This window comes from Pseudorca crassidens, chromosome 2 (genome assembly GCF_039906515.1).
Source record: "Pseudorca crassidens isolate mPseCra1 chromosome 2, mPseCra1.hap1, whole genome shotgun sequence".
NCBI classification, from domain to species: Eukaryota; Metazoa; Chordata; class Mammalia; order Artiodactyla; family Delphinidae; genus Pseudorca; species Pseudorca crassidens.
This window is the reverse complement of record NC_090297.1, coordinates 164,530,660-164,547,846: the sequence shown is the minus strand read 5'-3', so window position 1 is coordinate 164,547,846 and position 17,187 is coordinate 164,530,660. Positions and strand designations below refer to the sequence as shown.

The window sequence follows — 17,187 nt, the reverse complement described above, 5'->3', positions numbered from 1 at the left end:
ATGTCTGTCTGTCTGTCTGCACTGGTGAGTTCCTGTGGAAGGGATTATGCCATCAGAAGGAGATTTTGCTGGATCCAGAGAGATAGAATCATGTGAGAGGCTTTGAAAAGTACAGAGCAGTGTTTATTCAGGTTTTAAAAACTGAACCTTGTCCAGTGGCGGGTGTAGTCATCATGATGGGTAACTATAAGTAAATATGAGTAGCTCAGGACCACCAAGTTCCTTTGTGAGCAGAGTCCTGTGTGCAGAGGCCCTGAAGGCTGACGAATCATCGGCCAGGACTGCAGAGAAGAGGGTGTGGCCCGGGCCAGAGGATGGTACTCCCGGGTGACGAGGGGGTTCCTCTGTGAAGGGCTGCAGGAAGCTTCTGTTATGGCTGGTTTGCCTTTGTCGCCCAAAGGCCTGGGAAGGGGAACCTCAGCCACCTGCCTGGGAGGAGGTGCTTTCCCAGGATGGGCTGTCCTCCAGCAGACCGGCTGGAGGAGAAATCTGCCCACTCTGCTGCTGGACGGGTGGACAAGCTTTCTCCCAAGAGCCCCCGGGGGCTCAGTGGCCCAGCAGTGAAGGAAATTAACAGCTTCCAGGAAGGGTTGTCTCTTTCCTCTGCTCTCAACTGGGATGGTTTCGTAAAACACTTGCACCAGAAACCTGTGACTTAGGAATGAGTGCCTGTGTCCCCCATTTCATCCAAGGGTACAGAAAGCAGAGCCTGGTGGTGGCAGTGGTACCCGTCCATCGGGCAGTGCCAACTGGAGATGGAGGATGTCAGGTAAAAACACATCCAGACTAAGGTGGGGAAGACTTCTATCAGAAAGAAAGACTGTTGCAACAGGGGGAACTCTCAGGTCTCAGAAAGCTGCAAGGATCTCAAAATCAAAAAAAGAAAACACAAAACAACAATTTGTTTTTTAATAGGGTAAAGGAGGGGCGACAGAAATAAGCAGACTCTTTGGAGGGGAAGCTGGACAAACAAGGGGAAACGAATGGGGTCTGATGGGAAAAGGTCATGCTGGGGGTCAGGAGATTTCCCGGGAGAAGCTGATAAGCGGGACCTGGTCTGCTTTTTCTGTGTTTGCTCAGACTTGGAGGCAAGAGAGAAACCTGACTAAAGTTTGGTCAAGCAGAGTGTAAGAAATGGACATGTGAACACCTGGTCAAGGACAAGATAGATTGAGGGAGGAGGAATAAAATTGGTGAATACAAAACCAAACACAAATGGAGGCTGTTTCCATGGAAATGGAGTGCCTGGGAATTCCACTCCTGAAGCTCTTGGTCCAAAGGGCTCCGTTCTTAAATGTGAATAAATACTCGTGGCAGCCAATGCAATTCGAAAATCCTATGAAATCCGGGAAATTTAGAAAGTGGGGAGTAATAGGCAATCCCCCAAAGATTCTGAGGGACAGAGTAGTTCCTTCATATGCAAACCACTCCCCCCCACTTATAGAATGGGTGTGTGGCCCTCATGAACAAGAGCAGTGCTGACTTTAAAGCTAGGAGGAGGCTGGCACCCTGATGACGATTGTAAGGCCAACTGGCCCGAGGCAGGGGAACACAATCAGATTCACAGGTTGCATCAGACCGAATTCTCCGGACCACCCAGTTCCAGAAACTGCCCTGGAGACATTCCGGACCACCCAGTTCCAGAAACTGACCTGGGGACTTTGAACCCGGCCCAGCCTTCCCGCCTTTCGCAGGGCAGGACAAACCCTCCCCCAGGATACCCGAAAAGACCCCCAAATAAGGAATACCCTGCGCCCTCCCAGATTCACCACACCCCTTTCCCTTCTTCCCCTATAAAATCTTGCCCAACCCTCGCCCAGGTGCGACTTCTCTGGCCCCTTTCTCTCGGAGCAGTGAACCTCGCCCGGGAGCGCTCCCCAATAAAGCTCACTTGAAGCTTTCCTCGGTTTCGTGGTGCCGTTTGTTAAGATCCGACCTTACAACGATGGAAAAGTACCTGCAGGGCTGGCTCATACCATCTGCCTGCAAACCTTGAGGCCATGGAATCTCTGACTATGAAAGAATCCCGTAGGTCACCAGCCCCTATCTCTGCAGCCCCTCCAGCAGAAGGACCCCCATCTGGCTGGCCCTCAATCATTAAAGACCAAACACTTTGTGACCCCAGGTGATTCTGATACTCAGCCGAGTTGGGGAACCCCTGACCCCCTGAACACAGCCAGTGCTGCTGGAAGCTCTGCGTCACAAGCCACTATTTAATTAGTTTTTATGTTGAATTAAAATCTGTGCCCCTTTAAGTCGATCACTAGTTCCACTTCTCCCTCTGGAGCAACACAGAAGGAATACACTTCCTCTTCTCCAGGACTATCCTGTAAACACTTGAAGTTAGCGCATCGAGTGCCCAATATCCATCTCTTATCCAAGAAAAATGCCTCTATTTCACTTGAATATTTCTCACCCATTTTATTTATTTCTCCATCATTTATTAAGAGGCGATAATGTGCACATGACATAACAGAGCCTGTCCACAAAGTGTCTGTTAAAAGAGTAAATAATGGGGGCTTCCCTGGTGGCGCAGTGGTTGAGAGTCTGCCTGCCGATGCAGGGGACACGGGTTTGCGCCCCGGTCCGGGAAGATCCCACATGCCGCGGAGCGGCTATGCCCGTGAGCCATGGCCGCTGAGCCTGCGCGTCCGGAGCCTGTGCTCTGCTACGGGAGAGGCCACAACAGTGAGAGTGCCGCGTACCACACACACACACAAAAAGAGTAAATAATGACTCTCATACAAATATAAAATAACTACATGTCAAAGATTTGATTTAACTCATGAATAAATGAGGGAACCAGTAGATATTAAAAAAAATAGTTTAAAGGAGAATGCAAAAGAACAATTAGGAATGCTGAATGGAATTTGTTAATAGATGCAAAACTGAGGGAGGGAATCTGTTTGATTGCGCTTCTACCCAAAGAAGTTCATTTGCATATACATGGACAATCATTATTTGCATTACTATCGATTTCTACAATGCACAGAGTAGTAAAATACCCTGAAGACTGTGAAAGGCACAGACCGCTGCAGATCTGACCCCTGGCAGGGTGATTAGTCTTCACCTAATTCCATAGAACACCAGGAATACTTTGTAATTCCAAAGACTTTTCAGTTTTTCCTGACAGATCATTGTTTCACTAAAAAATCCTGAATATTCAAATCTCAAACTGTCCTTCAAGATTGACTAAAATGCCACTTTATCTGGTCTTCCTCAGACTAAAAGATAATTAAAAAAAATAAAAGGTAAAATCATGACTCACATACGGATATAAAAGGAACAAGCTTTAAAGATTTTATTTAACTTATTAATTAAATGAGGCAACTAAGCATACGTTATGACTGATTCAAAGGAAAAGTCAAAGAGGCACAGATTTATATGAAGTAAAGAATAAAGAATATTGAAATGAATGTGCAAATGGACTCAACTGGCTTCTCCACGGTGGGGAGGGAGATCCTCCGCCCCACACTGAACAGAATTAATTTGCATGTAGAGAAAAATTATTTTGCACTGTTACTGTTATCTACAACTTTGGTTGTAAAATGACTCAAAAACAGTGAAAGGCTGGAATCAGATAACTTGGGAGAAGGTGCTCTAAACCAGACTTTCTCAGCCTCGGCATTACTGACATCTTGGGTGCTGACTAACAATTGTCACTTCCCATCTGGTTCTCAAAGTTGCTGACCTTCAACACCCGCTGAAAGGAGTTCAGGGTGGAGATCAGGAATGAGGCGCTCTGTACTCTGAGAAAAACTGGCAGAACAGGCCTTTAGATAGTTAGATATTTTCAGGAGAAGATTTTATGAGCCCAATTTCTTGCACCTTCTCACATCTAGAAAAGCACTAAAACCGTTCATGGAGACGTCTCCTTGTGACTAGCTGCAGCCTTCTGCCAAGATGTGAGCTTGACTATATGTATCCCCCGTCACCAAAATCACATGTGTACTGTCCTCCCACCTCTTCGGAGCAGTTCCTCAGAGCTGATAGGCTGTCTCCCAGGCTATAATTCTCATTTTGCCCCCAAAAAACTTAACTCACAGCTCTCACGTTGTGTTTTTTTCTTTCTTTTTTTCAGTCGACATGGACCACGTAATTCTTTGTTTTGTGGGGAGCCGTCCTAGACGTCCGAGATGTTTAGCAGCATCCCTGGCTTCTACCCAATAGAGGCCAGTAGCACCCCATCATAACAAAAATTATCTCCAGACATTGCCAAGTGTCACCCAAGGCCGGGAGGAGGGGGCAAATTCACCCTCAGTTAAGAAATACTGCTCTAGGGCTTCCCTGGTGGCACAGTGGTTAAGAATCCGCCCGCCAATGCAGGGGACGTGGGTTTGAGCCCTGGTCCGGGAAGATCCCACATGCCACGGACCAACTAAGCCTGTGTGCCACAACTACTGAGCCTGCACTCTAGAGCCCGCGAGCCACAACTACTAAGCCCACGCACCACAACTACTAAGCCCACGCACCACAACTACTGAAACCCGCACGCCTAGAGCCCGTGCTCCACAACAAGAGAAGCCCACACACCGCAATGAAGAGTAGCCCCCGCTCGCCACAACTAGAGAAATGCCACGCGCAGCAACGAGGACACAACGCAGCCAAAAATAAATAAATAAATTTAAAAAAAAATTAAAAAAAGAAGTACTGTTCTAAACAGTGCATAGTTTTCCACTGAAACACGAATTCTTCCATATTAGCACAGAGCTGGAGAGGAAGGGACGACCGCATTCCTTGGCACACACCCATTCTTGTGTATGAGCCAAGAATCTCACGCTACCTCTTCAACGAGCAGAATGGTCACAGTGGCCCCTAACACAGGCAGTGTTCTAAAGGCTTTACCAATATGGACTCCGTCCTCCCAGTTAAAATTGAGGTTCAGATAAATAGCAATTAGAGAAGAAGAAATTTTCTTCCACCCTTCTATGTTCTTCCGGCTGGTCTAAAAATTAAAGTGACATGAGGCAGGTTAACAAGAGAAAATCAAATAAAAGTTTAATACCACGTATACATGGGAGAGAGCCAGAAAAACTGAGTAACTCGCCAAACTGGCTGAAGCCCTCTCCTTAAACACCATCTTCAGCTAAAGACAAATGAGGATGTTGGTGGTAGGGGTTTGGGACTTCAAAGGGGCAGAAGACAATTGACTTGGAGATGGAAAAGCAAATATTTGGTAAACAGATGTTTGCTGGGCCAGGTGGAGACAATGGGACACAGGGAGGAATCTGGTCTCTAGGCCAGTCTTCCCCACCACAGTGAGCCCACATTCTTTGCACACATCTCTGGTGATGGCTCTCTTCTGAAAAGAGGCCCTTTATCTAAATTCTTTAGGCAGTTACCGGGAAGGTCAAAGCTTCTTCCTGAGTCTTTTGGGCCTTGACTGTTTTCAGCTCAAAATAATCCACATGCCAGAGAGATATTTTGGGGTGGCAAATTTTGCTCCCCTACGTAGGAAATAATTTTTTAGTTTAAGTATGCCCCCGTGCAATATTTGGGATATACTTATACTAAAAATCATTAGTGTTTACCTGAAAATCAAATTTAACTGGGTGTGTTACCAAACGCAAGTTCATGTGCCTGACACACAGCGAGACCAAACAAACTGAAACAGAGTTTGGAGCAGAGAAAGATTTGTTGCAGGGCTATGCAAGAAGGCTGTCTCATGCTTAAAATGCCCCCAACTTCTCCAAGAAGTTCAGCAAAGCATTTTTAAAGGCAAGATGAGGGAGGGGCATGGTTGGTTGTTGCAAACTTCTTGGTGTTGGAATCCTTCCTTCTTGTAGCTGTTCATGTTGGTCAGGTGAAGATGTTCCTGTAAACCTCCAATGAAACAAAAGTTATTCTCTGTTTTGCAACTTTTTATCTCTATATGAATGTACTCTTAAAGGTCAGGGCCCTGAGAATAGGCTATCCTGTATATTTCAGGCTGTAGATAACATTCTTTTACAAAAGGTTCGGAGCCAGCATGACTAAACACAGGCAACAAAACAGATCTAATATGGAGTCAGATTTGTTCTTTCCTATTACAGGTGGATGTATTTTTATTTGCCAAATCTAGCCACCCTATCTGTGATCATATAGCTAACCAGTAGCAGTGTGTAGCTACTGGTCATGATTGTAACATGCCTCTGGTGACTTAGAATTCCTGTTCTGCCTCTAATTAGTTGTGCAACATTGGATGATGTCATTGAACCTCTCTGATGCTCAGTTCTCCCATCTGCCAATTGGGACTATAGCGGAGGGACAACCTTCTCACAGAGCTAATTTAGTCCCCTGGAGCTCTCTCCCCGATCTTCTGACTCACAGGGTGTGTCCTGGAGAGTCAGGACAGCCCCAGCCTCGCGTTTCGCCCAGGGTTGGGTTTGAATCCCCACTTTTCCACCAGGACGCCCAGGTGCACGGCGCGAGCCGGCTCGTCCATCCCAGGCGCCGGCCGCAGGTAGCAGCACCGGACCCGTGGGCCGCCGCCGCCGTCCTCCCGCCGGCGCTGTGCAGGCCGCCGGCCGGCAGGGTCTAGGGCCGCGCGCCGAGCTGGCGGGGAGCGGCCAGGCCACGCCCCGACGCGCGGAGTGCGCTGCCCTGCCGGGTGAATCATCACCCGCGGCGGCCGCTCCCAGTCCCGCTGCCGCGCGCCGAACCCTGGCCGCGCCCCTGCGGAGCGACGCGCAGAGCAGCCGCTGAGACTCTCGCTCGCGCAGCGCGGACACCGGGCCGACCATGGCGGGCATCGCGGTCAAGCTGGCGAGGGACCGGGAGGCGGCCGAGGGGCTGGGCTCGCACGAGAGGGCCATCAAGTACCTCAACCAGGACTACGCGGCGCTGCGGGACGAGTGCCTGGAGGCCGGGGCGCTCTTCCAGGACCCGTCCTTCCCGGCCCTCCCGTCTTCCCTGGGCTTCAAGGAGTTGGGACCCTACTCCAGCAAGACCCGGGGCATCGAGTGGAAGCGGCCCACGGTAGGCAGCGGGCCCGCGGCGGGATGCGGGGCGGGCGGGGCGCGGAGACCGGAGGCGCAGCGACCGGGCCTCGCGGCAGCCGAGAACCAGGCCCAGCGCGCGGGGAGCCCGGGGAGCGCGCAGAGCCGAGCCCCGCAGCCGGGAGCCCCGTCCCCGCGCTGCCCAGCCGGGGACTCTGCAGGCGCGGGGTCGGGGGAAGCTCCGCGGTCGCCCGTGACCCCTCTGCCACCCACGGCGCCCGCAGGACGGGCCGAAATGCACGCTGCCCGTAAATCCCACTAGCAGTCCCGCCAAAAAAAACTCACAAAAACTGGGTTGATATAGGGGGAACCTGGAGAAAACTTGTTGGACTCCGGTGGGGAGAGAGTCTGCGGAGAAGGGAGGCAGGGTGCCGGGGGTGGGGTGGGGGTGGGGTGAGTGAGACACTATCCAACCGGGAAAAGTCGGTCTCTAACTCGGTTAGACTGCTTCAGGAAGGGAGAAACTCCACGCCTGGCCTGGTCCTTTGTGACTAAGGATTGCCTCATGCAGCCACGGTTAGATTTATCCAGTCGGAGTTTCCTGTTTATTTTTCCAAATGGGGGCCGACCTCCCTGTAACATTTACCCTGGGGATTATCAAAAGGACAGGGGAGATGCAGCCAGGAGCCAGTTCCTGCACCTTACTCACTCTCCCAGAATCCTCACCCCTGCATCTCAAGGGCCCCTCGGTGTTCCCTTATCCCGCCCCGCTGGGTCTCTGTCCTCCTTGCCCTGGCAGGCCTTGGAACAGTTTCCTTCCTGATTAGTTTGTCCATCCTATTTCCCCTGGAACCCCTCCTGGCCCCATGTCCTATGGGACACTTCACCGATCTTCCCCCACCAAACCTCAAGGAGGCTTCCTGGGAAATACAGGCTCCAGACTCCTGTTAGGGAAATAAACATTCCCGCCCTGCTCCCACTTCTCTGAGCCCCTCACCCCCACCCGCTAGTCACCTTCTGTTACTCCAAATCCAGCCCGTAGGCAGCAAGTTCAGTAGGAAGTGTCCTTGGCCTGGAGCACTTGAGTTCATTTTTTGCTAACCTGCGTGAGCCGTTTAACCTCCCTGCCTCCGTTTCTTCGTCTAAAAGAGGCGATGCCTACATAGTTTCCTCTCCCCACTGGTGCACCAGGCCCAGCACCTTTTAGTTTCTCAAGGGCACCCATCTCTTTCCTGCCTCACCTGCCAGGGATGCTCTTTCCTGGTTTTCTGGGGTCTGGCTCACTTACTCTTTGGGACTTAGTTAGATGTCACCTCCCCAAAGAGATCTTTCCTGACCATTCTTAGCAGCCCCCTTCTCATCTTGTTATTCTTTATCACTGAACCCTGCTAATTTCCTTCATAGCATTTTCACAACTTATAAATGTAATTACATATATTTGTTTGTCCTTCCTAGTGAACTGCAGGGACCATGTGTGTATTGTGCACCAGTCTATCCCCAGTGCATTCAGAGTATGCATTCATTCGTTCATTCATTCATTTAACAATACTTATCGAGTGCCTGTTATATGTCAGCCAGTGTCTTAAATGATTGGGATACATCTGTGAACAAAGACTGACTATTTGTGGAATGAGTGAATGCAAGACTAATTAGCCTCAAACAGAATTACAGCTGTGAAAGTGATAAACGAGAATGTATTCGCCTTACATTTGTATAGCACTTTACAGTTTACAAAGTGAATTTACATACTTCTTTGCTTATTCTTTCATTCACTCAATAAGCGTATCTTGAACACCTACTGAATGCCAGGCACAGTGCATATGGTTTCTGCCCCTGAAGGCTTTAGGAGCTAGTGAGGGGACCACAGACAGGTCACCCAACAGTTGGAAATGCCTGTAGGACTTCCAGATGGGGAAATAGAGATCCGAGACCATTTTAGGGCCCCAGATTAGGGCGGGACAGGGTGTTCACTGCACACCCAAGGGGGAGGGTAGCTGTTATTGTCCCATTCAGCAGTTGAAGAAATTGAGGCCGGGGGAGGTTAGCTATTCGCTCATACAGGTGTCTGGGGTGGAGCCAGGACTGTGTCCAGCCTATGGGTGTCCAAGAGCCACAGCTCACAGCCGCCCTCTCTGCCTTCTCCAACACCACTGTGGTTCGGGTCAGCCAAGGCGAACAGACACGTGTCCACTGGATCTAGATGGAAGCAAGTCATTGGTAACTGTAACAGAGCAATTGCAGTGGCATAGAATTGCAATGGGGTAGAAGCCGGATGGCTGTAGACCCCAAAGTAAGGAACCGGAAATGAAGAGCGTGCCCAGCTAATTCCAGAAGGGGGCCTGTGAAAGGAGAGGAGGAAAAGTGTCAGGGAGAGTGGGACCTAGGGCTTGAGAGGCTGGTTTTCAGATGAGAGCAATTGGAATGTGTTATATGTCGGGTCCCAGAGAGAAAAGCAGCGGGGAGACGGTGAAACGGAGCCACCAGGAAGTGAGAGTAGGGTTGCAGGAGGGAGGCAGGGGAGCAGGCCAGCCCTGGAGCGGGGGCTGCTCCTCTGGCCACAGAGGGCTGGGGGCTGGGAAGGAGGCTGAGGAGCACAGGGCTGCAGTCCCTGTGGCTGACGCAGAGGCACAGCGAGGAAAAAGCCGGCACCACCAGTCGGGTGGGAGCGAGGGCAGGTGTGTGAGTCCCCACCTTACCCTGAAACATCTAAGGCCTCTGAGTGGTTTATGATTTGTTTATACTCAGCTGGCTGAACTTAGCCTCACACCTGCATCTCCTGCCTCAAGTTCAGTGATTATGATCAACTCCTCCAGTAATAATTAATAGTAGGTGACTTTTATAGAGCTCTTACCAAGGCATGTGGACATAGTCATCTCATTTAACCCTCAGAACAACCTGATGTGGTAGGTACACTTGTCAGCGCCATCCCCATTATACAGATGAGGAAACTGAGGCTTAAAGAGGTGAAGTAACTTGCCAGGGTCATAGAACCCATATAAGAAGTGACAGAGCCAGAATTCAAACCCAGGTTGTCTGACTCCAAGGCCCAAGCCCTCAACCCCTTTCCTGGGACTGTTAAGTTCCGTATTTAATTCCATGCCCTTCGTGTTGTGGACAAGTTTCAATTTCCTGAAGCATCTCTAAGGGCCACTCTAAACTTTTCCTTCTTTGGAGAGGGTGCCAGAGGTGTGAGGAAGTTTCTCAAATATAGTGGAAAAATCCTTCTAGGGTAAGTGCCTGGCACACTGAAGATTGTCAGTATGATTTTTGGGCTCCCAGCACCAAACCCAGTCTCTTCCATCAGCAGGATAAGCGTTTGGCTGGCGGGCCTTGGGCCAAGCTGGCTTCATTTGCCTCCGCAGAAAAGCATTCTCACTGTCCCTGTCATTCCCCCAAACAGCCCAACCTTAACAGGGAAGGGACAATGCAGAGGCATGAAAGGAGTGTGTTCTGCGGATTCCAAAAGAGCCTACAGCCTAAGCTGGGATGGCCAGGGTCTAGATCCAGGCCTCACCCAAGAAAAGCTGCTGCCTGACAGGGAGGGGGGTGGGGGGATGGGTACAGGGGGCTGGGCGCTCTGGGGTGGAGCTCTTACCAACCAAGGGGTCCCGGCCGAGGGAAACCCAGATTCATGCCCTGACTTCCTCTGTGGTTTTGGGGTGGGGCTCTTCAGAATCAGGAAGCATACTCAGAGGGGGCTGCAGAAGGGCCAGCACTGTTCAGGGTTAGGTTCCAGCAGGCGACTTGTGGGACAGCCCTTGGAGGCTTGTTAGTAATCCATTAGGGGCAGGGCAGGAGGGAAAGAATATATGGTTTACACCGGTGAGTTCAAATCCCAGTGCCATCTACAGCTTACGAGCAGTGTATCTTGGGATATGTGGCTTTATCTCTTAGCCTGTCTCCCCACCTGTGAAATGGTGTCGGTGTCCATCTGTGCTCCCGGAAGGGCTGCCTGAGATAAAGTACCACACACAGTATTGACACACAGCAGGCTCACAGTACGTGGACCCCCAAGTATCATGGCCTGTGGACGAATCCAGAAGGCTAGATACCTTCCCCTGCCCTCAAGAAGCGTGTGAGTGTTAGGAAGACAGACTGGTAACCAGCACCACCACATAGCACACAACTAGCTGCTAAATTGCAGAGTACACATACTCTGGGATTCAGGATCAGAAGGATGGGTGAGGGCTGGACTGTGAAGGAGAGCTTCGTGGAGTTGGTGGCAGTGGGTCTTGAGATATGGTAAGATGTGGAAAAGGAGAGAAGAGCGTGGGAGAGGGAGGAATTCCATGCAGGAACAGAGAGGGACCGGCATAGCGGGCGGGGCAGCTCCAGAGCGTGGACCGTCTCAAGGCCCCCAGAGGAGGCTGGACTTGGCACTGCCCTGGCCCTAGGAAGGTAGCGTGATGAAGTGGGCTGTAGGCGGTGTGGAGCGTTGGGGTCCCGTGGCAGTCTAACTGTAACTGCATAGCTCTCCCTAGAGGGGAGGGGAAGGGGCGGAGGGGGTCCGATGCACCTTCTGGGAAGCGAGGTGTCCTGACTACAGAAGCACGTGGCAGGTGGGTTGACAGCACTTTGTGGGTCTCGTTTCCAGGAGATCTGCGATGATCCACAATTTATTACTGGAGGGGCCACTCGCACAGACATCTGCCAAGGAGCCCTGGGTAAGTGATGGCATCTCAAACAGGCTACGGGGGCTTGTCTGAAAGGCTGTGGATAGAAGGCGTGAGGGATGATCTATGGCTCTGCTCCCTTGCCAGAGAGTTTGGCAATTTCCAGTTCTAGAAGCTTCCTGGAATGTCTTGTCCCCTGAGGACCCGGTGCTGCGGCAGACAAATGCACAGATGTGCGGTGAGGCCTCCTGGGTCCCCTGCCCTGGGCTAGTTGTTGAAGTTACAAAGACACTCCCACTAGAAGACGGAGGAGCTTCTGCATCTCAGCCACCCTTGGTGTCTGTATGTCCCGGGGCCCGTGTTGCTAGTGGCCCATGGAACAGTCAGACTCTGGGCTGAGGGCCAGGTGGGAGGCCTAGCCCAGGCCCGGTTGCAGCACTGAGACATCAGATCTCTGGGGTTCAGGGGTGGGATGGTGACTCAGTGTGTGGAGGAAGAGGAAACCCTCACACTCACTGCTGGGAGGAAGTTAACGTACCAGGGCGTTCTCAGTGTTTGCAGGACGAGCTCACCATGGTATCACAACAGTGAATGTGGGCGCTTATTGTCACAGAGGCAATTGAAATGTTCATTCAAGTAAGTTCAACTGGAGTAGCTGAATCGTGAGGGTCTGAAACTTTGCTCTCTGTAGCTGAGCTCTGATTTTCTGGACATAGTGCCTGCTGAGATTGGAATCTGCTCCAGCTTTGGCACGAAAGCCCCCAAGTTTTCTTTTTTTTTTTCTTTAATTTATTTTATTGAAGTAAAGTTGATTTACAGTGTTGTGTTAATTTCGGCTGTACAGCAAAGTGATTCCGTTATACATATATTCTTTTTCATATTCTTTTCCATCATGGTTTATCATAAGATATTGAATATAGTTCCCTGTGCTATACAGTAGGACCTTGTTGTTTATTGCTGTACAGGACCCGAGGGTTCTGCAAAGAAGTCTTAACGATGGGGCCTGGGACCACTATTTAAGATTCTCATAGAATCCACGCTCATTTTTTTTACTCATAATAGATATGGGCCTATGATCGCTGGAGGAGATTATTTGCTGCGAATAACCAAAAACTTGTTTCGAGCCATCAGCTCCAACTTGCTTTCCAGACCAGTCTATCAGTAACAAAATTAATCATCTTGAATTGTACCTTCTTTCCTGGCCCACCCAGCAGAGGTTCTGTCCTGGGAGTGACTTGTTTGAGGTCATCCAACAGCTGAAGTGAGGGCCTGGAATGCAAATGCAGAGTGTCTGTGTGTTTAACCCCTGAGCTAGGCTGGGAGTGACTTGTTTGAGGTCATCCAACAGCTGAAGTGAGGGCCTGGAATGCAAATGCAGAGCGTCTGTGTGTTTAACCCCTGAGCTAGGCTCCCCAGAAGGGGCATGGAAAGTTTTCAGTCTCTGAGGGATGTCAGGGCATTTGTGTGAATCGTTAGGACAGGCAACTGGGAGCCCCTTGTGAAATGGGTCTCCGAGAGCATGACCCAGGGCTGGGTGGCTCTCTGAGCTCAGCCTCTGTGTGCAAATTCCTGAGATGCCAGAGCACATTCTTACCCACAGAAAACGTACCTCCCATTTCCCACCTTCTCTCCCCCACAAAAGAGAGATGCCCAGGGGGCCTAGGGCACCTAGGTGGGTGCTCCAGGAAAGTCCAGTGGTTAGAGAAAATGGAAGTTAACGGGGCTAGAAGTTGATGGAGACTTTGACCAACCATGGGGGCTTTAGGAAATCTGGAAAAAAAATGACAACTGTCATACCCGGGCTAAATTCCACACCTAGACTAAGCATCTACTTTAAAGTTTAATGACATCTTAAGGGCCAAATTGCAAGATTTAAGTCCTGGTTAAATACTGTCAGGCCATTTGGAGAGGAGTCGCAAAGCTTACACTCCCTGGGGTAAAAATCCCCATGATATGGACCAAATCAAATAGAAACAAGATTCAGCATAAGTCCTTTAAAACATTTCTCAGTAATCAGGTCTGTGATTTCTAAGGTTTTTTTTACACCACATTGGCCGTTTTGTCCTCTTGGCCTTTTATTTTGGAGGATCTGGGTTTGATTACAATCTGTGAAGTGTGGTGGACTGAACTCTCGCTCTGATTCTGGCATCCGGACACAGGGTGGGCATGGGGTGGTGACTGTCACCAGGTCCCAGCAGGTTCAGAAGCATCAGGAACGGGGGCTGCGGCAGTGACACCTGGCCACACAACCAGAGATATGAGTCAAGGCTCAGCTCTTAGTTGGCAGACGTTGGACACGTCATCACTTGGAACCTCAGTCTCTTCTGAAAATGGGAGGGAGGGGGAGAGTCAACGGGGTGACCTCCGAGATCCCCTACGACGGGGCAGTCAGCTATTCTAGGGTCGTTCCTCATGCCTGACACTGAGTGTAAATCTTGTGCTGGAGAATCAAAGCACCGAGGGCAGATCTCTTATCTCAGAGCAGGAACGATAACAGCCCCTATCACTGTATAACAGTATGCAACTCATGGGGCATTTTCATTGCATTGTCTCATGTAATCATCCAAGTAAATATTTCCATCTCCACTCTGCAGATAAGAAAACTTATCTTATCTGGAGGCAGGGGGTGGGGAGCCCATGCAAGGCCACAAAGCTAAAAATTGCCAAAGGAAAGAACCCTGATCTGATTGTAAAGCTTTCCACACTCTTCTCACTCCCATCACAAGTGGCCATGAGGCTATGTTGAGGGATTTTGGAGGTAAAATTCTCAAAGCAAAATTTATTTTCCTACCTGTACTTTCTACCCTGAGACTCACTCAGTTCACCAGTGAACCTGGGCGGGGCCCATCCTGGGACTTGTACATTTCTCAGCCTCCTGCCTCCCTTCACAGGGCTGCCCAGCAATGGTTAATCCACCAGCTCCCACCCACTTTCCCAGAGGGTAAGCTGGAAGCCCCACCAAAGTAATTCCAGCCATGTTTGCAGAACTGCTCTGACGTGAGCCATCTGCTTTGCAGACCCTGGTTGGGCTCAGCACTGAGTCAGTGAAGAAAAATCTGCCCATCTGCAGGAAGGGCTGGAGACCCAGGCTGAACCTCGGCCAGGCTGGCCCTACAGCTAAATATGGCTCTGGAGTTGCTGCTTTCAGCCTCTTCTTACAGGTGATGGCCATGGAGTGGCCCCAGGAGCCCAGGAGGTCCCAGAGCTGAGCTCCTCCTACCTTTGGTTTTCACTGGGCCACTGCTGGGCTTTAACCACTGCCCCCTCAGAGCCCCCCATGGGCCCCAGAGCCTTCAAAGCTCTCAGAGGAAGGTAGCTGCCCTGGCCAGGTGCCCCCATAGGCCCTCGGCTTCCTGGGGGAAGGCGCGAGGCTGCCAGCGCTGTCAGAGCTGTTGAAACCACACAGCCCCGTGTCTTTGTAACCTGGCCCCTCAGAGGTGGATCACCCTGCCTCTACCCCTAAAAGTCACGTGGGCCCCCAAACACTAGGAGATGCTTGGCTACGGGGTGCCCCTCCCCACAGCCCGGCTCAGCAGAGAGTGGGGAAGGGCAGGGCCAGTGGGAAAAGCGTGCAGGAAGGAGGTTTCCAGTTCCTGCTTCCTCCCCTGCTTGCTAGCCTGGGTGACTTTGGGCAGGTTACCCAAGCTCTCTGAGCTTCAGTTTCCTCTTCTATAAAATGGGAATAATGATAATACTCCTTTCCCAGGGCTGTGATGAAAAATGCGATTAATATAGGCAAACACATTGGCAAATTGTAGAGTCCTGAACAAATTCAACCTCTCCCTATTTTCCCATTTTTAAATACTGTAAATAACTTTTTAAATTATATATTTTTCTCAGTGTCTACAATCCATTTTATTTTAATATAATCTAAACACATACCATTTAGAAAATACCAAGAAAAATTTATGTACAAGAGTTGATGCGGTTGCATTGGGATAAAGCTGGCACGTTCTTGCTACTAGCATAGCCCAGTAAACACCACCGAGGAAACCTAATATATTGGAATAGACGTTGCGGTGTTTGGCCCACAGTGTGATAGCTCTCAGGGTTAACCTGAAGTTGTCAGTGTTTGGTACTAGATGTACAATTTCATCGGTTACCCTGCAACCATTAAGACTTCTTACGCATCTTATATTTAAATTTTTAAGCAGGCTGTCATCTCTTAAGCCCAAGTCTCCTGGAATAGTCTGCAGTGCTAATCGTGCAAACAAAATATCAATCTCTATCCCATCAGAACACAGTCTGATAACTGGTACAAATGCTTCTTCAACAGCTCTTCAATCTTTTACTTCTTCCTGTAATTTCAACTTATCATAGAATGAGGTGAAAAAATCACTTCGATCAACGTGTCTTCGTGCAACACACACAACACACAACGCATTAATATCGGCACCTTTTGTATGTACTCCTGATCTCTAAGATCCAAATGTAAAACTTTTTCCACCACCATTTTCAATTACAGATTGTGGAAGATTGTTGCTTTCACTGATTTCTCATATCCACTCTTTTATCAGGTTATTTAATTTTCCCCAAATTAAAAAATCCTGCGCTGCAGTTCCCCTTCCTCTTCAAAAACGCCAAAGGGCTTCAGAGTCTCAATTAGTTTCTGTGTAAGCAGGCAGTCAGTCTCCTTGGGGGCTGCTAAGCTGATGGGAGAGGTAATGCCATAGTGCTTCTGCGGCAGCTGTGTTTGCTGTGATCCCTGCGTTGTAACTGGAAACCACATGGTCTCCTGCGCGGACACTGCCCAGTCATCTGCCTCCCCCGCTGCCGCCCTGGGCATGACCCACTGAGACGGGGGTGAGGGGTGCCTGCCTCAGCCCTGGATCCAACCCCCTTAAATTATAATTTTTAAAAGCCATTTTAATAGGTGCCTTTTAAACATTTTAATAGACTTTGTTAGAACAGTTTTAGGTTTACAGAAAAATTGAGATGATAGTACAGAGAATTCCAAACACACCAGCCCAGTTTCCCCTACTGTAACTTCTTACATTATTAAGTGTGGGACATTTGCTACAGTTAATGAACCAGTATTGATACATTATCGTTAACTAAAGTCCATACTTTAGCTTTCTTTAGTTTTTACTTAAGGTCCTTTTTCTGTCCCAGGATCCCATCCAGGACCCCACATTACATTTAGTTGTCATGTCTCCTAAGGCTCTTCTTGGCTGTGACAGTTTCTCAGCCTGTTTTGGTTGACCTTGTCACTTTTCAGGAGTACTGGTCCGGGATTTTGTAGGCTGCCCCTCTATTGGAATTTGTAGGTGCCTTTTTAAAAAAAGAGTGCTTGTAGTTAAAAAAAAAAAAAAAAAAGAACTAGAAAATAAGTGTTGGCTGGTTTGGTGGGGAAAATAAATATATTTTTTCCTGTTTCTTAAAACAATGGCTTCACCGCCAGCCCCAGCACTGCCCTCAGCGTCCCCGACCCCAGTGGCTTCCCCCAGCTCCTGGGGCAGATGTGTGCGGTCCGTGAGTCCTCCTGTCCTCTCCCCGGCAGCTCTTCTGGTTACAAATGCTTTTTCACAGCTTTTCTCCCCTGTGGCTGCTGCCTGGGCTCCCAGCTTCCTTTCCTGCTGCACCTGAGACAGGCCCATAAACGCGCCAGGGATGAATCTCCCGGCGGCCCCGTCCAGCCCTGGCTGCCCCAGCCTTGG

The 17,187-nt window shown here is 49.8% G+C and overlaps 2 protein-coding genes and 1 pseudogene across 2 annotated transcripts in view; 1 reads left to right on the top strand and 2 right to left on the bottom strand.

Annotated features, from left to right (window-relative positions):
- LOC137209638 (calpain-8-like) overlaps nucleotides 1–6,722 on the bottom strand; it is a 101,193-nt gene extending 94,471 nt beyond the window's left edge. Inside the window, 2 exon segments of the mRNA XM_067711185.1 lie at nucleotides 6,347–6,534; nucleotides 6,602–6,722. Coding sequence (XP_067567286.1) covers nucleotides 6,347–6,534; nucleotides 6,602–6,722 — 309 coding nt within the window.
- Nucleotides 6,704–17,187, top strand: part of CAPN2 (calpain 2) — a 62,182-nt gene continuing 51,698 nt past the window's right edge. The window contains exons 1-2 of the mRNA XM_067729665.1: nucleotides 6,704–6,957; nucleotides 11,512–11,581. Of these exons, the coding sequence (XP_067585766.1) occupies nucleotides 6,721–6,957; nucleotides 11,512–11,581 (307 nt within the window). The 5' untranslated portion in view covers nucleotides 6,704–6,720. The remainder of the gene's footprint in view (nucleotides 6,958–11,511; nucleotides 11,582–17,187) is intronic.
- Nucleotides 15,390–16,292, bottom strand: LOC137220083 (poly(A) polymerase alpha pseudogene; annotated as a pseudogene).